General features: G+C 40.6%; 1 protein-coding gene across 1 annotated transcript in view; it reads right to left on the bottom strand.

The window, feature by feature from the left end:
- Window positions 1-20,028, bottom strand: part of LOC132401347 (dynein axonemal heavy chain 8-like) — a 674,688-nt gene that overhangs the window by 321,560 nt on the left and 333,100 nt on the right. The window contains exons 44-46 of the mRNA XM_059983476.1: window positions 15,532-15,618; window positions 10,841-10,948; window positions 2,123-2,257 (exon numbers count right to left, since the gene is read on the bottom strand). Of these exons, the coding sequence (XP_059839459.1) occupies window positions 2,123-2,257; window positions 10,841-10,948; window positions 15,532-15,618 (330 nt within the window). The remainder of the gene's footprint in view (window positions 1-2,122; window positions 2,258-10,840; window positions 10,949-15,531; window positions 15,619-20,028) is intronic.

Genomic DNA, 20,028 nt, shown 5'->3' with positions numbered 1-20,028 from the left:
CTCCAGTAATTTAGTCTTCGGATGTGACCGATAACTTCTACTACTAATAACTTACTCACAATTACATAAAATATATAAATAAATATTTCATAAAGCAATTTTAAAATAATATTTTGATAATAGAGAAGCCAAAACTTCTGCATTTAACTGTACCAGGAAATGTTGCATTTTAGATATAGCAAGCTCCATCACAGACATAACCCTCCCTACCATCAAATACATCTTCAAGAGGGCCTCAATAAGGTGGCATCCATCACAAAGAAACCACCCTCCTGGACATGCCATCTTCTTGTTCTTTGGTCTCACCAACATTGAGTGGAAGGTATAGAAACCTAAAGATACACACTCAATAATTAGGGAACAACTTCTTCCCCACTGCCATCAAATTTCTGAATGGTCCATTAACACAAATTTTTTTATTGTTATTTAATTTTAAATTTTTAGTAATTTCTTTACATTGTACTACTGTAACAAAGCAATAAATTTCATTACATTTAAATAATAAACCTGATTGTAAATGAACACAAATCAAAAATGCATAAACTGCTCTTTTCTGATCTGGAAAATCTTCCTTCAGTTTAATGTGTATTAAGTAAAAGATTTAAATATAATGATATATAAAGTGTTAAAGAACTTAACTTATTCTATTGAAAGCTTTATTTCTTTTCTTCCTTGGGTCACCTCACAATCATCAGACATTAAGAAATTTAAGTTTCTAGGCTAACTCTCGTTAATAACATGAAAATAACTAACTGATAAATTAATGGATTAATCTATATAACAACATTACAGTAGAATGGCACATGAATATTCAGCAATAGATCCAACTATTTTAAGATATATTTAACATATTTTAAGATATGCTAGAAATCATTCTGATACATTCTGTTACATTGAGTTATTAGTTAATTCCCTGTAGAAATATGATTACTGTACCACTGTAAGTGACAGAAATAGATTTTTATACAAGCAATTGGAAAATAAAGTCATAATGAAAGTCAGGAAGTTGGATTGCAGCATCACAAAACTCTGCTTAGGCCACTTCTAGAGTGTTACATTCAATTCTACTTGACCTATTATAGAAAGATGTGGAAACTTTGGAGAGGACACAGAAGAGGTTTACCAGGGTACTGTCTGGTTTAGAGAGCATGTATGTAAGAAGTTGGATAATCTTGGGTTGTTTTCTCTGGAGCAGCAGAGGCTGAAGGGAGATCTTATATAAGTTATGTACAATTATGAGAGCCCTGGATAGAGTTAACAGCTGAAACCTTTCTCTTTTGATTAAATTATAACTATCTTTACTATTTGTAAAGTAGATCCAAACTACTTAATCAGAGTAAATTTAAATGTTTATCATGAATACTTAATCATTTATCTTACATAAGATATAAACTATGGAATTCAGAGCTTTACTAATTGCATAAGGACCCAAATTAAAACTACTGAATTAGTTAATTAAATAGAATGTGCCATCTCACACTCTGCAATAAAATCCCTGAAGAGTAAATTCACTTGAATCAAAATCAGTTCATAACATTTATTCAAGATTCAAAATTGTTTAATGTCATTTTCAGTACACAAGTGTAAAGGAGGACAAAATAAGTGTTATTCTGGATCCAATGTAGCACAAAATAAAGAACACAATAATTTAAAAAAGACAATAAATATAAATATGCAAGATAGCTTCTATACTGCACATAGATTGATTGTATGTCCATAACGTAACACCAGGCACAGGAGTGTTTATATATAAGGCGACTCAAACAGGAAATCATAAAGCAGTCTTGGTGGTGGGTGGGATGTGGAAGGGTGGGTTATTCAGTGGAGGTGTAGATCAGCCTTACTGGTTGGGGAAAGTAACTTTTTGATTCTGGTGTCAATGCTACGTAGCCTCCTCACTGATGAGAGTGGGAAAAACATTCCCATGAGCTGGGTGGGTAGGATCCTTCGTTATATTACTGACACTTTACTGGCACCTTTTTTTGTATATGCACTTAAATTCTTAACCCTCACATTTATGTACAACAAATTGCTCCTCCCCCACATTATTTCCTCTTTCCAACACTAAAGCTGGGATAAAAGTATAAATTAAATCTCAAATCTCATTCTGAATACTACTTACCAATTTAGACAAGTTCATGTCTCTCAAAACTCTCATGACAATTGTTGACTCACTGTCTTCAGGCCGAGCTCGCTTCTGAGCTCCCAGTGTCCTCAGTACAGAAAGAATATTTCTCAAACCAAAGTCATAATGAACCTGGCAGAAATTAATAATAGTATTATTAATTGCACAATCTTTTGGAAGAAAGATGTTCACTCTATATTTTAACTTTAAAGAAATCACTAGCAAAATCACTAGCAAATTTTTTCAAAATGTTTTTCCTATTTAAATCAGAGTATGTGATTCACTGTAAGGCCGGCATTTATTGCCCATCCATAATTGTATGTTCTAATTGTCCTTCATGCAGATCTCTGCAAATCCATGTAAAGATACTTCCTTTTGTGCAGCTGACAGGATACATTTAGATAGGGAAGTTGGATACTTGTAAGGACAATTTTTTGTACCTATCCAATGCTCTTAGATAGATAGATAGATAGATAGATTGATAGATAGATAGATACTTTATTCATCCCCAAGGGAAAATTCAACATTTTTTCAGTGTCCCATACACTTATTTTAGCAAAACTAATTACATACAGTATTTAACTCAGTATAAATATGATATGCATCTAAAATCACCCTCCCAAAAGCATTAATAAATAGCTTTTAAAAAGTTCTTAAATAGTTTACTAAAGTGCATTGAGTGGTAACTTCTCAGTCCTAACCCCAGCACTTTAACATGTCTTGCCCCTGGTGATTGAATTGTAGAGCCGAATGGCGTTGGGGAGTATTGATCTCTTCATCCTGTCTGAGGAGCAATTCATTGACAGCAACCTGCCGCTGAAGCTGCTTCTCTGTCTCTGGATGGTGCTGTGCAGAGGATGTTCAGGGTTTTCCATGATTGACCGTAGCCTACTCAGCGCCCTCCGCTCCGCCACCGATGTCATACTCTCCAGTTCTGTGCCCACGACAGAGCCCCCCTTCCTTACCAGCTTATTAAGATGTGAGGCGTCCCTCTTCTTAATGCTGCCTCCCCAGCACGCCACCACAAAGAAGAGGGCGCTCTCCACAAATGACCGATAGAACATCTTCAGCATCTCACTACAAACATTGAATGACGCCAGCCTTCTGAGGAAGTACAGTCGACTCTGTGCTTTCCTGCACAGGGCATCTGTGTTGGCAGTCCAGTCTAGCTTCTCATCTAACTGCACTCCCAGATATTTGTAGGTCTTAACCTGCTCCACACATTCTCCATTAATGATCACTGGCTCCATATGAGGCCTAGGTCTCCTAAAGTCCACCACCACCTCCTTGGTCTTGGTGATACTGAGACGCAGGTTGTAACTTGTAAGTTGTTGCAATATATTCTGGCACACAATATATTGCAGTAACAGTAACAGTGCATAAATATTGGAGAAATTCAGTACTTAAAGTAGTGGGTGGATGTTAATCAAAAAATATATTTTATTCCACTTCTTGACACTTGATATTTTTTGTGGGAATGAGAGAAATACATAATGCCGAATCACAAACCCATCCATAAATTCACAGTAGTTGTGTGACTGGTTCAGTAAAACTTTTGGTCAAGGATAGCACCACTGAATGTCAATGGTAGAGGATTTGGTGATAGCCAGGCAATTGTCATGTGGAAGTTTCCTGGAGTCTCTCTTGTTAAAGTTCATCATCGCCTAGCTTCTGTGTGCCACAAATACCCAGGTATTACTTGACACACAGCAGAATGCAGCCTGTATTTCTGCAACATCTGTAGATTGTTTAATTACTTTGAGAGAATGTCATTGATCCTATCTGAGGAGGTAAGTATATGATATACTAACACATTTATTACAAGTAGCCTGATAGAGATTCAGTCAAGTTCAAGTTTGATTAACAAAACAGCGTTTCTCTGGGCCAAAGTGCAAAGTACAACACCAACAGCAAACTGAACACTGCACATAGCACAAATTGCACATATGGATATGATTTCAGAAAAACATGCAGTCAGAAAAAAAATATAGCCCATGTTCCTAAGTGGCCTGCCTGTAAACTGTCCTGGTCTAGCTTGTTCTTCCACTGAATGAACACTGGAGGGCAGCACTGACAGGAGGGAGCTACCTCCCAATCCAGTATGGATTCCAGTGGGCACAACAGAGGCCCCGGATCTCTCCCACAGCACCTTGGCTCTCCTTCCCTGGGCGGCTGCAACAGGCAACCCTGCAGCTTTTTGGCCTAATCCTTGCCAAACTGAAATGACACAATTCCCCCACCACTGGTCTCATCAAAGAACCAGTGAACCAGACCTCACACACACAAAATGCTGGAGGAAAAGTACAGTCGATGTTTCTGGCCGAAATCCTTCAGCAGGACAGTACTCTTTTCCATAGACGCTGCCTGACCTGCTGAGTTCCTCCAGCATTTTGTGGGTGCTGCTCTGGATTTCCAGCATCTGCAGATTTACTCTTGTTAATGAACCAGACTTGCAGTAGTCTCCATTACCAAGGTACAATAGGGACTTGCAATCACAAGGAAAACGTCAAGACAATCATTCACTCCATTTGCTAGATTGTGCACTGTCTCAGCACAATGGTGTGCAAAAAGTCCAAGTGACAACACAACCATGGTACACAGTTCCATCACTACGGAGCGACTTACAGGTGGGATAGTCCTGCAGTACTCGATGTTCTTAGTATCCAGTGATCATAATTTTCCATTGTACTGAAATAATTTCAGAATCTATTGAACTCAGACATTCATGACTAATTCATCTCTATCTTTAAAGCTGGGTTTCTATAAGACCTTCAAAAACAGGCCAATAACTAGGAAACATGTCAGCTTTTAATCATTTTATTATGGCTTCACTTTTGTTTCTAGTGATAACTATTTTAAATTTCTTCCTCCTTTTTGCCTCTGATTTTCTACTATTTATGGAGTTGTTTTTAATAACTTCTGTTCTGAAGACAAATACATTCAAAGTTTCTACAATTTCTAAATTCCATTAAATAATGTATTTATAATTGAATACCCGGTTTATAGTGACCTACAGGAAATTGATGGTTTATTTACTATTTAATTATTGGGACACAGTTTGGTATAGGCACTTCTGGCCTTTCAAGCAGCACTACCCAGAAATCCCCAATTTTAACCCGAGCCTAATCACAGGACAATTTACAATGACCAATTAACTTACCAACCAATACATGTTTGGATTGTAGGAGGAAACCAGAGCATCCTGAGGAAAGACATAAATCATCAGAAGAACGTACAAACTCCTTACAGACCGTGGCAGGAGGAATACAAGGGATGCAGGAGGATACACAAGAAGGAGATCAGGAAGGCAAAAAATGGGGCATGAAATAGCTTTGGCTGAGAAGATTAAGGAAATTTTTAAGATTTTAGGTATGTTAAGAAAGAAAAGAGTACTAGAGAGAGAATAGGGCTCCTCAAAGACCAAAGGGGATATCTTTGAGTGGAGCCCCAGGTGATAAGCAAAGTCCTTAATAAGTATTTCTCCTCTGACTTCACTGTTGAGAAAGACATGAATCAAGAACTCAGAAAAGTGAATGGGAAGGTCTGGGAGATAGTTTGCAATACAACACTGGAGAGAATGGATATCTTAAAATGCATGAAGGTAGATAAATCACCAGTGCTTGATCGAGTATATCCAAGAACACTGGCAGGCTTGGGAAGGAATTGCGGGACCCTTAGTTGAGATACTTGCATCACTGTTTGCAATGGCTGAGAATACTGGTAGACTGCAGGGTTGCTAATACAGTGCTTTGGATTAAAAAGGGCAGCAAAGAAAAGCCTCGGAACAACAGGCCTGTAAGTCTAACATCTGTGGTAGGTAAGCTACTAGAGGATTCTCAGGGACTAGAGGATTCTGTGGTCATCTGGAAAAATGTGTCGATTAAGGATAGTCAGAATAGTTCTGTGAATGGGAGATCATGACTTAGAAACTTAACTAAGTTTTTTTTGATGATGTGACCAAGAAAGTTGATGAGGGCAAGGCAGCATAACGTGGTTAATATGGACTTCAGTATGGACCTGATAAAGTTCCACATGGTAATGATAGACCACATGGAATCCAGGGAGAGCTGGCTAATTGGATACACAATTGATTTGATAGCTAACAGCAGAGGGTTTGTCTCTCAGGCTGGAGACCCGTGACTAGTGGTCAGCAAATGTTTTTTTTGTCATCTATATCAATGACCTGGGTAAAAATATACAAGGCGTTGTTAGTAAGTTTGTAAATTACACTAAAATAGGTGGTAGGAAAAAGGTTACAAAAATTACAGGGGGATTGAGAGCAACTGAGTAAGTGGGCTGAGGAGTTTAATCTGGATAAGTGCAAGGTGTTACATTTTACAAAGACAAATCCAGATTGGACTTTCGCTGTGAATGGTAGAACCCTTGGGAGTTTTGTAGAACAGAAGCATCTTGGAGCACAAATACATGTTTCATTGAGAGTCCCAGGTAGACAGGTTGATGAAGATGTCTTCTAGCTCTCAGGCTTTCATAATTCTGGGCATTGAGTATAAAGGTTGGAAGGTCATGGTAGGGTTGTACAAGATACTGTTCAGTTCCAGTCACCATGCCATACAAAAAATATTATTAAGCTGGAAAGAATGCAAAGGATGCTGGTCAAGTTAGCACCAGCAAACTTCCTCAGGCGACATCTTCCAGATAATCAATCATATTTCAGTTCTTCTACTTATTTCATTTTATCTTAATTTTGTTTTTGTAAGTGTTGAAGCCTGTGATATACAGTCTGTAGTTCGAATGAGTGAGCTAGCGCTCTGCTGTCCCTGAGAAAACTCCAAGAAATACGAGCAAGAGCTACCACCAGAAGTTCAGAGACGAAATGAGGGGCCATGATCAATTACATTTCTCTCAGGTTAAAGGGTCGAGGAAGATTGAAACATCAAGGCAATATGGAGGAGAGTGAGCAGTTTTCAGAGGGGCCTCTAGTTTGAGTCACTTTCCTCAGAGGGGCCACCTGGTTGAGTCGTTGCCCTCGGAGGGGCCATTGGGTCCTGATGCTCTGGGAGATGTTACAGAAATTCTGAGATTTATGGATTGGACTGTAGTTCATATTTGCGAATTTGTTTCTTTTTCTTTTTGTGCGGGTTTCAACTACTTTGATGGTTTTCTGTATTTCATGGCTATCTGGAGAAGAGAAATTTCAGAGGTGTATTCTGTAGAAATACTTCGATAATAAAAAGAACCTTTGAGCCTTGACTTGAGGGTCAGAGTTATGGGGAGAAGTTCGACAGTTTAGGATTTTATTGCCGAGAACACAGGAGACGCAGAGTTGACCTTTTAGAAGTGTATAAAATTATGGGAGGTATTGACAAGGTGTATACACTCGATCTTTTTTTTGCCAGGATTGGAGAATCAAATACCAGAGGGCATAAGTTTAATGGGAGAAGGGAAAGATTTAAAAGAAACTTGAGGGGCAATATTTTACACAAAGGGTGGTGTCTCTGGAATGAACTGCCAGAGAAAATGGTCTAGACAGGTACAAAAACAACTTTTAAAATAGAGTTAGACAGATACAGAGTATGCATTTGTAAGGAGAAAATTTTCTCCTCAAATATGAGGAAATGGTGTGGTGTTTGTAAGACAAAACTGTGGTAATAACTTGAATGTGCACATATCAGACTAGATAGTAATGCAGAATATCTTTCTGCAGGTCTACTATTCCTGCCTTGAGGGAATAGCAGACCTGCAAGGTCACAGGAGATAAGGGGTGACAGAGTGGTAACATGACTGAATGGAGGAGTACAGTACTGGGATAAGAATTATGTTGGGTATAAAAGGGCAACATATTAGTCTGGGTCAGGACTGGCACTAAGAGGCAAAGAAAAAGCTACAGAGCAGAGCAGACAGTAGAAGACCAGAGATTCCATGTGGCATTGTACAGATTGACTATAAGTATGTTTCTTTTTCTATTATTTTGGTTCTTAATGTTGTCGTAGTCTGGGTGTGGGGGGGGGGGGGAAGAGTAGTGGGGACAAACTCGCACTATCTATTAAATGCTGCCAATGGCGTGCATATCAAATAGCCTCTGACCACCAAATCCAGCTCCTGGACTTCACATGTGCTTACCTATTAAGCCCAGCAGAACAATTTCTACTGACAGAAGAGGGGCAATAGTGGGTTACTGACACCTTAAAACCAATAACTTTGGGCAGGTGGGGCTCATCAGCCGTGGTCGGTAGCTCATCTAGGAGACGGAAAGCTCTGATCTCAAACCTCCGCTGCCTTGCGTATTACATGGACAGCTAGGGAGCTACATCCAATGGAATCATCTCTCTATTTACTTTGGTTCCTTTCCTACTTTACTGAACATTTTTCTTTCTTTTTCTATTTCTTCTTTATATAACTCTAATAATTTCTTATAACCTTCAACACATGTATTACCTCTCCTTTGTTTGTGGATTCCTTTTGCTAGTCAATCAGGAAAGAACAAGGAACAACATTTCTAAATATTTTCACTGGAGGAGTAGAAAGGTTTAGTAGGTTATGGGCCATTCACTGGGAAATGAGATTAGCTTGAATTGCACATTCAGTTGGGCCAAAGCTGGGTCCAGCATGGACCAGCTGGGCCAAAGCATGGTTTCTCTACACCTCTAGGACTCTAATGGTAATGCCATTCAATGTCTTTTTTATTTTTAGGGATGGTCACAACTAACGTTTTAGTGACATGAATGATGCTGCACTTTAGTACATCCTAGATCTTATGGACTGTTTTATTTGCTGAGATGTGATAAATGGAATGGAATTCAGTGCAATCATGAGCAAACATCCTCACTTCTTATCTGGAAGTTGAAGCAGGTGAAGATGTTTTAACTTAAACACTGCTCTGAGAAACTCCTACAGTGATGCCCTGAGGTTTGGTTGATTGACTTTCAACAATTATAAACACATTCTGACTACTATGAACATACCAGTAAATCTACTCTGCATCCTTTCCAGTAAAATGATGCCCATTCTATAATCTGGTGACCAGACTACATGCTGCTATGAACTAACCAACCATTCATAAGATTGTACTATAACTGTCCTGCTCTCACATTCTGTGCCCTGACTAATGAAGCCAAGTATCCCATATGTTTTTTTCTCCACCTGAGTTGCCATCTTCAGAGATCCTTGGACTTGTATACCAAGGACCCACCCATTCAAATTTTCCAAAGGCTTTGAGAGGAAATGCAACTATCACCATTGATAGACATTTTTTATTTCAGGGCACGTCATTTTCTGTCACAACTACATCAAATTGTTGAATAATTTGATATAGTTGGTATCAAGGGGATAACAGAGGTAAGTTTTTCCACACAGAGAGTGGTGGGTGCATAGAATGCACTGCCGGCAGTGGTGGTGGAAGCAGATACAACAGGGTCTTTTACGAGCCTCTTAGATAGGTACATGGAGCTTAGAAAAATAGAGGGCTTTGCACTAGGGAAATCCTAGGTAGCTTCTAGAGTAGGTTACATGGTTGGCAAGATATCATGGGCTGAAGTGCCTGTAATCTGTTGAAAATTTCTATGTTCTACGTTCTAAATAGACATTGTTGAAGAAATTCACACACTCAGAGGTTCAGGAACAGCTTTTTCCCCTTAGCCATCTGATTTCTAAATGGACATTGAACCATGAATACTACCTCACTACTTTTTCTTTTTGCCCTACTTATTTTAACTTAATTATTTATAAGCATATATATATACTTAACGGAATGCAGTTTTCTCTCTTTCTTTATTTATCTTGTATTTCATTGTTCTGCTGCCGTAAATTAACAAATAACAAATTTCACAACTTATGCCAGTGGTATTAAACCTGATTCTGATTCTGCTAATCAATTCATGCCCAAGGACGTGGCATCGCCTGTCATAGCCCCCCAGGAAAAAGGCACTGGAGGTGGTGTGAGAATGAATTGAGCTGGAATCTGTGCCAGGTTGGAGGCAGGCCACTGCAGGACAGCTCACCTGTTGGTGCTGCTCTCTGCTGTTAGCTCCCTGGAAGACAAGCTAGACTGTGTTCAGCTGTGGGAGATGCGGAACTGCTGCGTGCTTGTTCTTGCATCAATCATCAGGCCATGCCACTTAGAGACTTGTGCTAATACTCTTTTATGACTGTATATGGTAACATTATTCTGTGACTATGTGCTATTGTGACTACATATACCGTGTGCAGTGTGTGACTGTGTGTACTGTGTTTTGTACCTTGGCCCAAGAGGAATGCTGTTTCATTTAGCTTTATACGTGTGTATGGTTGAATGACAATTAACCTTGAACTTAAACTTGACCTGTGGAAGAGAAACAGAACTAACATTTCACATTGAAGATCATTTATCAGAACAGGGAAAGAGGAAAAGCGAGGTTAGCTGGTGAAAGACCTATAAAGGTAGATACTTGGCTCGGCATTGATATGGGGACAAGTTGGTTGGGTGACGAATGGGAACAGTTCGAGCAGAAATGGAACATGAGCTGGGTGATGAGGGCAGTTAAGGAATGAGAATGCAGGCAAAGGTATGTGAAATGATGCAAAACGCATGGCTATCCTGGTCAGAATGTGCTAAGGGAGATAGAATAACTGCGACAATTACCCAGGTGGCTGAAGATGAGTTTGGCTGAAAAATGATTCGGATTCTGACTGCAATACAAGCATTTATTCAATATAACATTTAAACTTTAACACTGTTAGGAATCCACACTTAACCTTTAATGCAAATCTATCATGTACCTGCTTTGTCAGCTGTTCTTCACAGAGTTTGTAAAGCACAAAGAATTTTTGTGCTAGAGTTATGTTATCCAAAAATCCAACACTAGCAAGCTTGACTCTTATAATGATCTGAAACATAAAGTTAAATTTACAAATACTTCATGTTTTATCCTAAAATAGAAGGCAGGGAAGTTTTTATTTACTTTCATTTATACATCATGAGCACCTCTGTCACTCAACAGAGTTATAGCAGATTTATCAGTACAACGCTGGTTCTTGGACCATGAGTGGGGAGATCAAGCCCTGGTTGAAAATTTCCAGTCTGCCCAACTTTCTCTGACTAAATTGATGTTGTGATCTTTACTACCAAGTCACATCTTTTTCCATTGAGAGAAGGGGAGATTCAAACAAGAGGACATGATTTGAGAGTTAGGGGGCAAAAGTTTAAGGGTAACACGAGGGGGAATTTCTTTACTCAGAGAGTGGTAACTGTGTGGAATGAGCTTCCAGTAGAAGTGGTAGAGGCAGGTTCTGTATTGTCATTTAAAGTAAAATTGGATAGGTATATGGATAGGAAAGGAATGAAGGGTTATGGGCTGAGTGTGGGCCAGTGGGACTAGGTGAGTGTAAGCGTCGGCACGGACTAGAAGGGCCGAGATGACCTGTTTCCATGCTGTAATTGTTATATGGTTATATCTTAGAGGGGCCTTCCCTTCAGTGGTCCCTCTCTCTTACCCTTTCAACCCTAAACTGAGCTTGCCCATTTAATCACTAATTCCTGTGGTCCTTACCTGTCATTTCTCTTCACAGCTCCCTTTAAGTTAATTTACTTCAGACAAAGTATACCTGGACTCCAGGACATCTTGATTTTCCTTTCTGGCCCAAAATCAAATAAGATTATGGACTGATATCCTCAGGAACTGCACTTCTTCATTTGACAATATCATCACCTGATGTCAAGCTTCCTGAGAGTCATTAGACTTGCACTCAGCTATGCTGATGACTTGTCAGTTAGTAGAAAGTCACTGTTAGGTTATCAGGCAGATTTACTTATCGCAGAATAAGACACAAGACATCGGAGCAGAAATAGGGCTCGCAGTCCATCGAGCCTACCACCATCCTTTCATATCTCCCTCAACCCCATTTTGACACACACCCTTACTAATCAAGAACTCATCAACCTCCACTTTAAATATACCCAATGTCTTGACCTTCGTAGCCATCTCTGGCAATGAATTCCACAGATCCACCACCCTTTGGCTAAAGAAATTCCTGCTCATCTCTGTTCTAAAGAGATATCCTTGTGTTCTGAGGTCCTAGTCTCCCTCTCCATAGGAGATATCCTCTGCATGTCCACTCTAACTAGGCCTTTTAATATTCCATAGGTTTCAATGAGATCCTTTCTCGTTCTTCTAAACTCCAGTGAGTACTGGCCTAGAACCATCAAACAATCCTAATAAATAGACCCTTTTATTCCCAGGATCATTCTCAACAACCTTCTCCAGATCCTCTCCAATGCCAGCACATCCCTTCCTATATTGCACATATTGTTGGTCTTTTGACTTTTTGGTTAATAGTAACCCAGCATATTAATGTTGAGAGAATTTATCAATGGCAATATCATTGAATATAAGGGATAAGTGCTTCAACAGTCTTCGGTTGAGATGGTCATTGCCTGTCACATTTGTGGTACGAATATTAATCACCATTTGACAGAAAATTTTCAACGTATGGATATTGAGCAAGATGTTGGCATTCTTGAAGCATACAAAGGTGGATAAATGCCTGGAATTTGACCAAAAGTATTCAGGAACGTCATGGGAAGCAAGAAAAAAAATTGCCCGGTCCCTACAAGATAATTTGGTATTTTCTTCAGTCATAAGTAAAGTACTGGATAACAGTATGCCTTTATTTCAGAAGGTCTGCAAAGACAAGCTGGGAATACAGACCAGTGAGCCCAATATCAGTGGAAATTTACTTGAGAGGATCCTAAGAGGCAGGATCTATTTGTATTAGGGAAGACAAGGGCTGATTAGGGATAATCAGCATGGCCTTGTGTGCAGGAAATCATGCCTCATGAATTTCAAAAGATAATCCAAAGGAGCAGAATTAGGCCATTTAGCCCATCAAGTCTGCTCTGCTGTTCCATCATGGCTGATCCCGGATCCCACTGAACCCCATACACCTGCCTTCTTGCCATGTGCTTTGATGCCCAGTAAACTATCAACTTCTGCCTTAAGTATGCCCACAGACTTGGCCTCCTCTGCAGTCTGTGGCAGTGCATTCCATAGATACAAAGGTTGTCTACATAAACCTCCGCATGGCTTTTGACAAGGTCCTAGTGGACTGGTTGGGAAGGTGAGATTTCATCAGATCCAGGTGAGGCTAACCTATTGAATACAAAATTGGCTTGGTTATAGAAGGAATCAGAGGATGAGAGTGAAGGCATGTTTTTCATACTGGAGACCTGTGACCAGTGGTGTGAAGGGAAAGATTTAAAAGTTGCTGTAAGGATTGGTTTGGGGTCAACTCTTGTTTAGCATATATGTATATTAATGACTTGGATCTGAACGTTGCTGGTAGTATTAAAATGTAAGCTTGCAGATGACACCAAAACTGGTGGTATGTTGGAGAGTGAAGAAGGTTGTCTAGGTTCCAAGAAGATCTAGATAAACTGAGAAAGTGGGCAAAGGAATGGCAGATGAAGTTTATCTCAGACTAGTGTGAAGTGATATACTTGGAGTGCATTGGCAAAGTAAATGGCAGGGCACTGGGTAAAATTGTAGACCACAGCACATGAGTTACCCAAGAGTTGTATACAAGGTGGTGAAGGTCAATGGCACACTGCTTCCATAGACTGCAGTTCTGATTACAAAATTGGGATGTCATGTTACACCTGTAGAAGACGTTGCTAAGACCAGCTAGTGCAGTACATGCAGTTCTGATTGCCATAGCATAGGAAGGTAGTGATTAAACTTCAGGATGCATAGAAAAGATAAATAAGGATGTGGCGGAGCGAGATAGCTCGAGTTACAAAGAAAGTGGAAAGGCTGCAAGTGTTTTCCCTGAAACAAAGGCAGCCAAAGAGGTGACCTTACAGAGATTTATAAAATCATTAGGAGCATAGATAAGATGGTCACAGTCTTTTTCCTAGGTTAATGGAGTCTAAAAATAAAAGATATAGAACACAGGACAAAACAGAACAGGAACAGGTCCTTCAGCACAGTGTCTGTGCCGATCAAAACTCATGCAATCTACCTGCACATGATCTACATTCCTCCATTCCCTTTAATTTAAGGTGAGAAGAGAAAGATTTCAAAGAGATCTGAAGAACATGTTGTTATAGAGGGTCATGGAGTTACAAAGCACAGATACTTTCAGCCCATCTCAACCATGGTGACCAAAATGCCTTTTAGGGCTAGTCCCACTTGCCTGCACTTAGCCCATATTCCATCAAAGCCTTTCCTATCCATGAAGCTGTCAAATGTCTTTTAAATGTTGAAATTGTACCCACTTTTATCACTTCCCACCACCCTACTTGTCACCCTCCAGCCATTGTCTGTATATTCACCCTCCCTTTCCCCAGCTTATTCCATCAGCCTTTTCTTTAAACCTGCCTCCACCTACCATACACCAGTTTCAGAAATTCCACACCTCCCCTACTCAGATCATCGACCGTCATGTTTCTCCCCATAACAATTCCTTCATAAACCACCCCCCACCGCACCATCCCCAGGTGTTGTTCTGCCCTCTAAGTTCTTCTAGCAGTTTGCTTAAAGCTGAAAGAATTCAAAGAGTCTTTAAGAATACATATGAAAACCTTCAAAAAGTTATTAAATCACACCAGGGAAGAACATTGGAAACAAAAAATAAAATTGAAAAACCGAATATAATGTTCCAAAAACACTAGCATGAAAACATCTGAGAGGCTGAAGAAACTAATCTAGGGAAGCAAAATAGGCCTATGTTGTCTGGAGTTTAAAAGAAAATGTCATTAAAACCCACCAAATGTGGGAGAATGAGAAAAGATGTAGAATTGATGGTCCCCCTTTATCTTTTCATTCGCTCATCATCTGTATGCAGGATCTGCAACGTGTGCCGAGCACTGCAGTTACTTACAAAAACTAATGCAACAACACCTTCCAAACACTCACCCTTAACTATAAAGTAGATACTACCAACCCCAGTTCCTCTCCAAGTTACACACCATCCTAACTGGAAATTAGATCATTCTGTCTAGGAGCAGACACAAGTTAAGAATCAGCCATTCGTGATATATGAGAAGAGATTTCTTTACACTGAAGATATTGAATCTTTAATTTTCTCTGCCTGGGAAGTTAGTTACCAAATACGTTTTAAACAAGAGGTTAAGAGATGTTTTAGAAATTACAGGAGATAAGGGATAAAGGGTTAGTGCAGGATTGAATGATGGAACAGGCATGAGGAACTCAATACTGCTTTTCTATTTCAGTTGTTCACACACCATACCAGGCAAGACAGTGACAAAGAAAGCCAAAAGTGCAATACGAGGGATGAACAGAGTTCCTAAAAAATTATATAATCACACCAACAAAACAGGTCCTAAATTACTTAACCAACCAGAAAAAGGAGAAATTGGAAGCACTAAAGAGTAAATCCCAGATAAGCTGAAAAACAAGCTAAATCATTCCAAGTCACCACGTTACATTAATTAGACTTAGAATTGCTTTCACCTGTCTATCTGGGACCATCATGGCCACTGACCGAAACTGGATTTTTAGATTTTCCGGCAGCTCTTGACGTCCTGCATATCCAGGATTCTAGAAGGAAGGAACCAAAGACAATTCAGCAACTTTGTTCAGAAAATGAACAGTCCTAAATATAACACTATGCTATTGGGCTGTTACTAATTTAAATGATTCTCATGAAAATTGCAAGGGGTTCACAATGAATTGCACACAGTAACTAGAGCATAAACTCTATTTTTTGAAAATTATCAGATTGCATTGAATTTACAGAAGTCCTTTCTTTCCTTCTGTCATCCCATCATACCATCCCTCCAACACACACACACACCACTCCCCCCAACAGATTATTCTTCCTCACTTATCTTCTTAAGCACTTGCCCCTTAAAATAAATCATCACACCAAAAGAAGGACATGATTACACTAATGGAATGGAGAGGAGATTCCCAAGGAATTTGCCTGGGATGGACCATTTTAATTATGAGGTGAGAGTGGATTTGAGGAAGAATATTTTTCCCTAGTTAGTTGCAATCTGGAACAATATGCCCGAGGGGATGGTGGAGCAGATATTCTCATAATATATGGGAGCAGGGATTCCCAACCTATTTCATGCCATGGACCAAGACCATTTTTAAACAAGGGTCCATGGACCCCAGGTTGAGAACTCTTAGGCTTGAGTAATGGCAGAAAGAATTTAATCCTGAATGCAAAGTGATATGTTTTGACAGGTCAAATAAGTGTAGGGCATCCACAGTAAATGGTGAGGTTTAGGTAGTGTTATGAACAGAGCAACCAGAAAAACATAAGATGTAGGAGCAAAATTAAGCCATTTGGCCCATCGAGTCTGCCACGCCACCTCATCATTGCTGACCCAATTTTCCTCACCCCCAATCACCTGCCTGCTTCCTATATCCATTCATGCCCCAACCAATCAAGAATCTATCAGCCTCTGCCTTAAATATACATAAAGACTTGGCCTTCACAGCTGCCAGTGGCAAAGAATTCCACAGATTCACCACCGTCTGGCTAAATAAATTCCTCCTGATCTCCATTCTAATGGGACACCCCTCTATTCTGAAGCTGTGTCCTCCAGTCTTCCAGTCTCCCACCATGGGAAACATTCTCTCCACATCCGCTCATCAAGGCCTTTCACCATTTGTTAGGTTCCAATAAGGTCACCCCTCATTCTTCTGAATTATAGTGAATACAGGCCCAATGCCATCAAATGCTCTTCATATGACAAGCTGTTCAATCCTGGAATCATTTTCACCTTCTCCAGTTTCAGCGCTTCCTTGCTAAGATGAGGGGCTTAAACCTGCCTCACCAGTGCCTTATAAAGTTTCAACATTACATCCTTGCTTCTATATTCTAGTCCTCTTGAAATGAATGCTGACATTGCATTTGCCTTCCTCACCACTGATTCAACCTGAAAGTTAACCTTTAAAGAATCCTGCATAAGGACTCCCAAGTCCCTTTGCACCTCAGCGTTCTTTTGCATTTTCTCTCCATTTAAAAAATAGTCAACCCTTTCCTTTGGTCTAACAAAGTGCATGACCATACACTTCCCAACACTGTATTACACCTGCCTTTCCTTTGCCTATTCTCCTAATCAGTCTAAGTCCTTCTGTAGTCTATTTCCTCAGAAATATCTGCCCCTCCACCTGTCTTCTTAACATCTGCAAACTTTGCAACAAAGCCACCAATTCCATCATCTAAATCATTGACATATAACATCAAAAGATTTGGTCCCAACACAGACCCCTGTGGAACACCACTAGTCACTGGCAGCCAACCAGAAAAAACCCCCTTTAAATTGCAGCAAGAGGTGGAGAGGGAAGAGTTAAAATAAGCTCGGAGAGGAGCTGTTTGTTTTTTTAAATGATCACAGCAAAGAGGCTAGACTGCGCGGGCGCGTGAAAGTCGGCCCGTGAGGCAGTGGGAGAATTTAAATAGCGAGCAGAGGCTGAATATGAGCTTCACTCCAGGTGAGGTAAGGCCGGGTAAGCTCCTTTAAATAATCTAATTAGCTTAGGAGTAGGTAATGGAGGCAGCAGTTAGGGCAGTTGAGTGCTCTGTTTGCAGTACGTGGGAAGTCAGGGCGAGCACAGCTGTCCCTGATGACTACACCTGCAAAAGGTGCATCCAGCTGCAGCTCCTGACAAACCGTGTTAGGGAACTGGAGCTGGAGCTGGATGAACTTCAGATCATTCGGGAGGCAAAGGCAGAAATAGACAGGAGTTTCAGGGAGATAGTCACCCCTAGTTGGGTGTCTGTCAGGAGAGGGAAGGGGAATAGACAGGAAGAGCAGAACACACCTTTGGCCGTTCCCATCAACAATAAGTATACCATTTTGGATACCGTTGGTGGGGATGACCTACCACGGACAAGTTGCAGTGGTTGCGTCTCTGGCACCGAGACTGGACCCTCAGCTCAGAAGGGAAGGAGGGAAAAGGCGACAGCAGTAGTGATAGGGGATTCGCTAGTTAAGGGGACAGATAGGAGGTTCTGTGGAAGAGATCGAGAATCCCGGATGGTCTGTTGCCTCCCTGGTGCCAGGGTCTACGATATCTCAGATCGAGTTCTCAGTACTCTCAAGAGGGTGAGCAGCCAGATGTCGTGGTCCATGCAGGGACCAATGACGTGGGTTGGAAGAGTGAGGAGGTCCTGAAAGGTGAGTTTAGGGAGCTAGGTGCCAAGTTAAAGGACAGGACCTCCAGGATAGCAATCTCAGGATTGCTACCAGTGCCACGTGCAGATGGGTTTAGAAATAGTAAGATAGTGCAGATCAACACGTGGCTGAAGACATGGTGCAGGAGGGAAGGCTTCAGATTTATAGATAATTAGGCAGCTTTCCAGGGAAGGTGGGACCTGTTCCAGCGGGACAGTTTACATCTGAACTGGAGGGGGACAAATATTCTTGCAGGTAGGTTTGCTAGAGAGGCTCCAGTGGATTTAAACTAGATATGAGGGGGGAGGGGAACCAGAATGTTGGAACAGATGTATGGGAGAAGGAAGAAATTGAAGACAGTAAAGTTCTTTGTACTGTTAGAGATAAACAGAGCGGAAGAGGTGGAGAATTTCTTAGATGCATTTATTTTATAGCTAGGAGCATTGTAAGAAAGGTGGATGAGCTTAGAGCATGGATTGATACCTGGAAATATGATGTTGTAGCTATTAGTGAAACATGGTTGCAGGAGGGGTGTGATTGGCAACTAAATTTTCCTGGATTTCATTGCTTCAGGTGTGATAGAATCAGAGGGACAAGAGGGGGAGGTGTTACGTTGCTTGTCAGAGAAAATATTACAGCAGTGCTCTGGCAGGATAGATTAGAGGGCTCGTCTAGGGAGACTATTTGGGTGGAATTGAGGAATGGGAAAGGTGTAGTAACACTTATAGGAGTGTATTATAGACCACCTAATGGGGAGCGAGAATTGGAGGAGCAAATTTGCAAGGAGATAGCAGATATTTGTAGTAAGCACAGGGTTGTGATTGTGGGAGATTTTAATTTTCTACACATAGACTGGGAAGCCCATACTGTAAAAGGGATGGATGGTTTGGAGTTCGTAAAATGTGTGCAGGATAGTTTTTTTGCAGCAATACATAGAGGTACCGACTAGAGAAGGGGCAGTGTTGGATCTTCTGTTAGGGAATGAAATAGGTCAGGTGACGGAGGTATGTGTTGGGGAGCGCTTTGGGTCCAGTGATCACAATACCATTATCTGGATAGACAGGGTCTGATTAGGAACAGTCAACATGGATTTGTGCATGGAAGGTCATGTTTGACAAATCTTATTGAATTTTTTGAAGGGGTTACGAGGAAAGTTGATGAGGGTAAAGCAGTGGATGTTGTCTATATGGACTTCAGTAAGGTCTTTGACAAGGTTCCACACAGAAGGTTAGTTAGGAAGGTTCACTCATTAGGTGTTAATATTGAAGTAGTAAAATGGGTTCAACAGTGGCTGGATGGGAGATGCCAGAGAGTAGTGGTGGATAACTGTTTGTCAGGTTGGAGGCCGGTGACTAGTGGGCTGCCTCAGGGATCTGTACTGGGTCCAGTGTTGCTTGTCATATACATTAATGATCTGGATGATGGGGTGGTAAATTGGATTAGTAAGTATGCAGATGATACTAAGGTAGGTGACGTTGTGGATAATGAAGTAGGTTTTCAAAGTTTGCAGACAGATTCAGGCCAGTTAGAAGAGTGGGCTGAATGATGGCAGATGGAGTTTAATGCTGATAAGTGTGAGGTATTACACTTTGGTAGGAATAATCCAAATAGGACATACATGGTAAATGGTAGGGAATTGAATAATGCAGTAGAACAGAGTGATCTAGGAATAATGGTGCATAGTTCCCTGAAGGTGGAATCTCATGTGGATAGGGTGTGAAGAAAGTTTTTGGTATGCTGGCCTTTATAAATCAGAGCATTGAGTATAAGAAATGGGATGTAATGTTAAAATTATACAAGGCATTGGTAAGGATGA

Source organism: Hypanus sabinus, chromosome 10, assembly GCF_030144855.1.
Source record: "Hypanus sabinus isolate sHypSab1 chromosome 10, sHypSab1.hap1, whole genome shotgun sequence".
Lineage (NCBI taxonomy): Eukaryota > Metazoa > Chordata > Chondrichthyes > Myliobatiformes > Dasyatidae > Hypanus > Hypanus sabinus.
The sequence above is the reverse complement of the archived record's forward strand: the minus strand, read 5'-3'. Positions and strand labels throughout refer to the sequence as shown.